Source organism: Electrona antarctica, assembly GCF_951216825.1.
Source record: "Electrona antarctica genome assembly, chromosome: 13".
Lineage (NCBI taxonomy): Eukaryota > Metazoa > Chordata > Actinopteri > Myctophiformes > Myctophidae > Electrona > Electrona antarctica.
In genome coordinates this window covers 32021072-32028994 of record NC_136794.1, presented here as the reverse complement: position 1 = coordinate 32028994, position 7923 = coordinate 32021072, and the positions used below count along the sequence as shown (strand labels likewise).

General features: G+C 43.9%; 1 protein-coding gene across 3 annotated transcripts in view; it reads left to right on the top strand.

The window, feature by feature from the left end:
• Positions 1–7923, top strand: part of erbb4b (erb-b2 receptor tyrosine kinase 4b) — a 451213-nt gene that overhangs the window by 422585 nt on the left and 20705 nt on the right. For all 3 annotated transcript variants that reach the window (XM_079518830.1, XM_079518829.1, XM_079518831.1), the window contains exon 21: positions 5894–6049. In XM_079518830.1, coding sequence (XP_079374956.1) covers positions 5894–6049 — 156 coding nt within the window. The remainder of the gene's footprint in view (positions 1–5893; positions 6050–7923) is intronic.

Below are 7923 nucleotides of genomic sequence, written 5' to 3'. Positions count from 1 at the left end.
CTCTCTCTCATTCTCTTTCCCTCGCTCTCAGCTCTCGCTCTCTCCCCTCTCTCGCTCTCTCTCTCTATCTCTCTCTCTCTCTCTCTCTCTCATTCTCTTTCCCTCTCCTCTCTCTCTCTCTCTCTCTCTTCTCTCTCTCTCTCTCTCTCTCTCTCTCTCTCTCTCTCTCTCTCTCTCCTTCTCTCTCTCTCTCTCTCATTCTCTTTCCCTCTCGCTCTCTCTCTCTCTCTCTCTCTCTCTCTCTCCTCCTCTCTCTCTCTCTCATCTCTCTCTCTCTCTTCTCTCTCTCTCTCTCTCTCTCTCTCTCATTGTGTCCGCTAATTAAAATGCACAGGTTGGCAAACAAGCCATCCATTCTCCCTCCACTGCCTAATTGTCTTTAAAATTGAGCAGATTACCAAGTGCCATATATGTAGGCTGCATACAAATAAGATTCTGTCTGCGACCCATAGGCAGCGAGCGCCGGCCGCTGCCTCCAGCACACATACACATACACACATACCCATGCACGCGCACATGCATACTCGCACAGACTCTCCTGACAAGTGGCTCCTTATTTGAACCGGGGTTTGTTAAAATAGCTACACGATCGGCTATTTCACAATATTTATCTACAGTATATGGAACGCATAATGTGAGCAGATCAAATGTTTCGTCGGCTCTAATCTTCCCATTGAAGTCCGCCACACGCCATGGCCTTTGGATCCCGTCCCCCAGATGGTGTGGTTTCCATCCCATCACCCGAAGAGACGGTCCTGCAGGACGCAATAAACGCATGCTAGTACTAGTGGCTTGGAGGAGGGGGAAAGAGAGAGAGAGAGAGAGAGAGAGAGAGAGAGAGAGAGAGAGCAGTGACCAAAGGGGGATATGTTTGTTTTCGACTCCATGACAAAATGGCCCCCAGAAGCAGGGGGGGGGGGGGGGGGGGGGATTGTAAACTGTAGAAAATCTGTAAATGCAAACAGAACAACTACCTTTAAGCATTTTCAGAAGAATTGTCAATTGTATAGAAACACTGTACATATACAAAGAGGGAGAGGGTGGGTTGTGGGGTCAGGGGAGAGAGATAGAGGGGGGGTTGCTAATGTGTACTAATGTGTGTGTGTTTGTGTTGTTTAGACTAATTAAAGTCACAGTTTAACAACCTGCACAGTCTATCGCTTTATTTCAATTGAGCCCCAGTAATGGAGTCAAATCAACAGTTGTATCGATTTACCTCTCTCTCTCTCTCTCTCTCTCTCTCTCTCACACACACTGTTCCCTCCTGCTTGGTATGGATGTCCTGCTCTCCCTTCCACTGGCTCATTTCACGCACGCACGCACGCACGCACGCACGCACGCACGCACGCACGCACGCACGCACGCACGCACGCACGCACGCACGCACGCACACACACACACATCTGAACCTAAATCTATTCGTGTGTCTAAGTGCGTGCACATGTGTATGTGCCTGTGCGTGTGTGTTTTCTCCAAATGAGGCATTGTGATTATAGCCGTATCAATGTAATCTCACCTTTTATGCCCCCCCCTCTCTCACACACACACACACACACACACACACACACACACACACACACACACACACACACACACACACACACACACACACACACACACACGCTTTCAAGCCCCCCCCATCCCCTTCCTCTTGTTCTCGTATTTCAACCTATTCCATCTAAATCCAATTTGTTATGGTTTCAAATAAGGCCTCTTGCTGTTGTTGATTTTTTTTCAGTCCCTCTGCCACTTCAGCTAAAGTGGCTCGTGTTATTGTGAGAGCAACTTTAAACAGTTCAGTGTTTCTCTCACTCTGTGCTTGCTCCTTCCTGTGGGGAGTTGAAGAGGTCCAAGCCAGTGAGGAGCTATTGAATGGATCTAAAGCTGTGACGACATTGCAAGAGGTGTTACCAATGATACTAATCAAGGCTCTGTTCCATTCTGGTATTGTATGTTGGATACACTGCTACACCAGTGGGTCCTTGAGGAGGTTCCAAATGGACCCTTATGGGTGTGTTACTCTTGAGAGCACGCTGGGCAAGGCTGTAGACGTTTTTTGGGGTGGAAGTTGCGGGAATTTGGTGGAAGTACCGCTCAAGGAAATGACGTTGATGCTTTACAAATCGGTTTACATTCTGATTGAAACAAGTGTTGTGACTGGTGGGAAAATATAGTATCCGGGGAAATGCATCTGACGGATGTTCTGGCCCGACACATCCGCCGATACCGTCTCTGCCTTAGGTTGTGACCAGGCTTTTCTCTTCGCAGATGAGTAAGCCTGGTACAGAGGCTACTTGAGATACAGATAAACAGACACTTCATTGGCCGCACATATATTAGCCTATACGTAGACACCATATTGGCCGATGCGGCTCAGTGGAGCCCTGCCTCCTATTAAATGCATGTAAGTACAGTATGACCAAAGTATGTCTGTTGAAGCAGGGGGTTATTTCTAGTTTTAAATACTTCACTTTAATTTTAGAATCAAAGTGAATGATGTTAAGATTGCACTAAAACCTTGTATTGGTGACATTCATTATTTGGTGACAAACCTGTGTGTGTGCGTGCGTGTGTGTCTGTGCGTGTGTGTGTGCGTGTGTGTTTGTGTTTGCCTGGTCATGTAGAATTTGTTTCTTTGTATTTGTGTGTAACTGTATCTGTACATGTGTCTGCATGCATGTGTGTGCGTGCGTGCGTGCGTGCGTGTGTGCTTGAGTGCTCTTTTAATCAATTGGGCAGAGGCGATGCCAACATAATACAACCCAGTGTTCACTTAACTGTGAAAGCACACTTTCAAACTGAAATTAACATTCCCACATTTCGCTGCGTGACATTCATGCGTCAGACAAGGAATCAATGTGTGACAATGGAAGTGCTGCGACGTTAAGGGTCCCTGCACCGCTTTCCCTGAAATTAATTGGCCGTATTGTTTGCTGTGCTCCAGAAAAATCGATGTCCGCGCGGCCACCGTCTCAGCCCTTATCACGGCTGGCCATCGCTGGTAATTAAAGATGGAGGCCTCCAAAAGGTCTCTTGCTTATTTTGTGCTCGACTGTGTGAATGCTCATGTAGGGAACTCGGATACCGTTGGCATTGCTGTCAGGAAGAAACCTTGTGTCTCCATAATTCAACTTTTAATGTTTTTTATATTATTTTATTTCTTCACAAATGTATGCACTACTGTTGTATTTGAGTGTCACACAAAAGTAGTGAAATCTACAAAGTTGCATGTAGATCTGCTATTTTTGCTTTTGTTTTGTCTGCTTTTTACAGATCTTTCTCCCCAAATGAGTCATTTTGCCAATTAACTCATTGACTACCATTGACAGATAGGCCTATATACACCATTTGAATCCAACGCACAGACCGCCTGGCACATATATACGTAATTTGGTGTTTTCAGGGTTTACGATAGATGCCGCTCTTCTGCAACCTGTGATTGATATAGGACATCGAAGAAGGGAATAGTCTGATATTATAGGATTTATACAAATATTTGTTTCTCTGCTTTCTGTTCCCAGACAGTGTTTTTGGTGTTAATAACTACGGAATGGAACACATTTTTTTCCCCCCGATGAAAGTAGAGACTCTCTTCTTTCTTTTGAGATATTTGGTGATTACATATAGTCATAATATGCCTACATGTATATGTGCATACATATGTAAACCCACAGAATATTTGGTAATATTATTACCAACTATTCTGTGGCTCTTGAAAGATTAGTAAAAACGCCTCCCCTCTCGCACACTGTGTTAACTGCTGTTGTATCCTACTGACTCACCTGCCAGTAAGGAGCCCCCACCGAGAGGACGTAGAGCATACATGGGCAACTGGCGGCCCGGGGGCCACAAGCGGCCCCCACCATCACTTAATGCGGCCCGCAGGTTAATATCAGAATACTGATATATTACAGCTGTTACAATTCCAAACATGCATGACCCGTGACGCGTTTTGAGCTTGTAGATCGGCTATTTTTGCTACGAGAGTAATATTCAATGTGGCCCTCTGGAGTGAGTGTGGAACTATAGTGGCCCACTCCATCTTCAAAGTTGCCCGCCTTTGACGTAGAGCCTTTGTTTTCAACACCATTTGGGGTGAAACAGGGAGATGTTTTATCTCCCACTTTATTTGCTATCTTCGTTAACGATCTAGTCCAAGAAATCAAACATTCAGGTTTAGGGGTAATGTTGGATGATGTTGCTGTAAGCTGTTTACTTTATGCAGATGACATAGTCCTCCTGGCAGAGTCCGGAGACGCTCTACAGAAGATGCTGGATATTGTTCAATCCTGGTGCTCAAAATGGAGGCTTATGATTAACCAGAGTAAAACTCAGGTTATGCACTTTAGAAAAAAAGGTACAGAAAGATCTTCTCTGAATTTCTCATTTGGTACTCTGCCTCTGGACTATACTGAAGCATATAAATACTTGGGTTTTATGCTGGATGAATTCATGTCCTATGATCTTGGAATTGGAACATTGGCGGACTCTGCTGGTAGAGCTGTTGGGTCAATAATTAGTAAAATGAAATTTTGTAAAGATCTAGGTTATTCCACATACTCACAGCTCTATGATGCATGTGTCTGTCCAATACTCACGTATGCAGCTGGTGTTTGGGGTTTTAAGGATGATAAAAAGGTTAATTCTATCCAGAATAGAGCCATAAGGTGTTTCCTTGGGGTACATGCATTTGCCCCTTCTTTTGCAATCCAGGGAGACATGGGTTGGGAACCGATGGAGACTAGGCAAAAGGGAGAAGTGATCCGCTTGTGGAACCGTCTTATTAATCTGCCAGAAGATAGGTTAACAAAAAAGGTATTCAATTGGGATAAGGCACACAATGGCCCCTGGATGAAGGAAGTTTTTTCTATTTTTAGAGAGGCAGATCTGTCGTATATCTTTCAAAATATGCTTTGTGGTACTATCAATAGGTTGAGACAAAAACTATTTAGTAATTACAAAGATAAATGGTCAAATGACATATGGTCTAAACCAAAACTTAGATCATATGTCCAGATGAAGCAGTGTTTTGGTACTGAACTGTATGTCAAATCCTTTCTGACCAGAAACCAGCGGTCATTGTGTGCCCAGCTGAGAACTGGTATCCTGCCTCTGGCTATTGAGGTAGGGCGGTTTTCAGCGGTCCCAGAAGAGAATAGATTATGCATTGTATGTGACCTAAATGATGTGGAAAATGAATTTCATTTTATGTTTTATTGTACCCTGTATGATGATTTGAGGGTTCCACTGTTTGAGGTAATGCAACAAAGAAATCCTGATCTATTCTGGGAAGATGATGGACAGAAGTTAGACTGGTTATTTAATTATGAAGTATTTAGGACAGCACAGTTTGTTTCTAGAGCCTGGAGTAGAAGACAATCCCAGCTCTTCAAGTAGGTACATGTGTCTCCTGTCACAGGCCTAATGGTGTATTTTATTTTATTTTATGTTATATATTATGTAATCTGCTCGTAAGGATCTGGAGTGTCAGTTTGGTATTCAATTGATCATTGTTTGCAAACCGTCATGTCGGTTTATTGTTATTGTAATTGTTCATGTAAACTGTAAAAAGTGTCCTGTAAGTCCATATGGGCTGGGCTTCTTCGGAAGCATGACACTTAAATAAAGAATCAATCAATCAATCATGTACTTTGTGTGTGTGTGTGTGTGTGCACAGCATTTGTTTTTGTCAAGGTTTTTATAGTTCAGTCAGATAACTCACGGAAAGATTGAACCAATATTTATTATAGAATGAGAATAAACTAAACTAAATAAAAACAACATTTGAATTAACGATAAGAGTGTGTGTGTGTGTGCGTGTGTGCATGTGTGCGTGCGTGCGTGCGTGCGTGCGTGCGTGCGTGCGTGCGTGCGTGCACGCTCGTGCTTGCAGGGGATGATGTACCTGGAAGAACGCAGGCTGGTGCACAGAGACCTAGCAGCGCGTAACGTCCTGGTCAAGTCTCCCAACCACATCAAGATCACAGACTTCGGCCTGGCGCGCCTCCTGGACGTCAACGAGAAGGAATACAACGCCGACGGCGGAAAGGTAACGCCCACCATTTCACCTCTGACACACTGTACTTATTATCACTGGCTGGAAAGGAACTAAGTACATTTACTCTTTCTTGCCAATTAGCCCTTCGCTTAACCCCACCCCAAAAGTGATTGTCCAATGCCAATCCAAATAGTTTGCTAAGGATGGCAAGCTTTCGTCACCTCATATCCCAATATAATATGGTATTTGTTTTGATGTCAATGTGAAGACTGAATTGTACTGTAGAGATAGCTATCAAATATAGCCTATTAGACATGTTATGAACTTATGAGATGGTGTTTTGTGTTGCATTGTTGTGTTGTATGAATGGTGTATGTAATAATATGAAATACTCTGTTTTTGAGACCCCAGGAAGAGTAGCTGCTGTCAGCAAGCTAATAGGGATCTAATATATAAATCAAATTAGCTGTCAGTGTTATTTTGCATGGCTGTGTTGTTGAACACATACACAGCTTAACGTTGGGAAAGTTACACAACTGAGCCACCCAGCCCAGGTGATGGCAAATTGGCAATAATGCTAATCACTGTAGTCTTACCGTGCATTACATGAAAACTCCTGTTGGACGGTCGTCAGTTGATTGAGTTGGATACTGTTACGCCCTCTAACAAGACATGTTGAAGGTCTTGCTACTGATATGATCGATTATTTATATGGAGAAATCCCGTCATTTAACATGCATCCCAATGGGTGAGAAGGAAAACTTGCCATCTCTCCTCTCTTAGTAACCGTTGCTAACATGCCTATTGGACAAGGACAGGTTGGGGAGGGACTTAACGAAGGGATAATTAAGTCATTAAGCCAATCGATATCTCCCCACACACATTTGTGTGTGTTGACCCGACTGTTGTATCCTCCTTGCTTACCTGCCAGTGAGGACCGAGCCCCCACCCACCGTACTTCTCCATAATTTGATCAATTGAAAGGGTAATTGATAGAATGAATCACTAGGAAAATAATGCATAGTTGCAGCCCTACACCGGAGAGAGCATTTGTTTTTCCAGGTCTCAGCATTGCATTGGCTTGGCAACAGCAGGACTGACTAAGGGAGTTTTGGGGTTTGGAGCGATCCTGGATAACCTCTCACTGAGGGGTCTGCATAACGCCAAGCAATCTGACAAAGATGTTCCCTGGCCATGTCCTATAGAGACAAGAATGAGAGAGAGAGAGGGGGGGAGAAAGAAAACAAATTTGGCAAAGCTGTTTGCTGACCATGTCTTAGAGAGACAAGAACGAAAAGAGAGGGAACTAGAAAAAGTGCCCGCAGGTCTCCACCAGGATAATAGTGTTTGTGATGTTGGGACAAAATGTGTAGGAGTAATTTAAACAGTTCAGTGTATTCATAATGTTTAGAAGTGTGCATACAAAGACAAAGTTGTAGGGAGTGGTTGTACAAAGTTGATTGGTGCAATGCCTCCAGCAATCATGACTTTTGAAGACATGTGTTTTGAACAATAGGGCTATTACTAATACATGTATAGAGGGTCATGGTTGATTTCAGCAGACACACCTGGTCTGAATCAAACTTGCATTCAGAGTTGAGTGTGACTACACAGTCGGCTATACACTGGATAAACCAGTTGCCTCAGGGGTGCCCACACTTTTTTAAGAACATGAATTGGCCTGCTATAGCGCCACCATGAGGCTGATTTGAAAATGTTTAAGTGGCATTTCTTCCTCTGCCTAGTGGGAATGTGTGTGCATCAGCCGGGCCAACAGTGCCGGAGATTATAGCGGACGGATGGACACACACACACACACACACACACACACACACACACACACACACACACACACACACACACACACACGCATGCACCCTCTTTTTTGCCATATTATAACCCTAATGCCAATATAATGCATATAG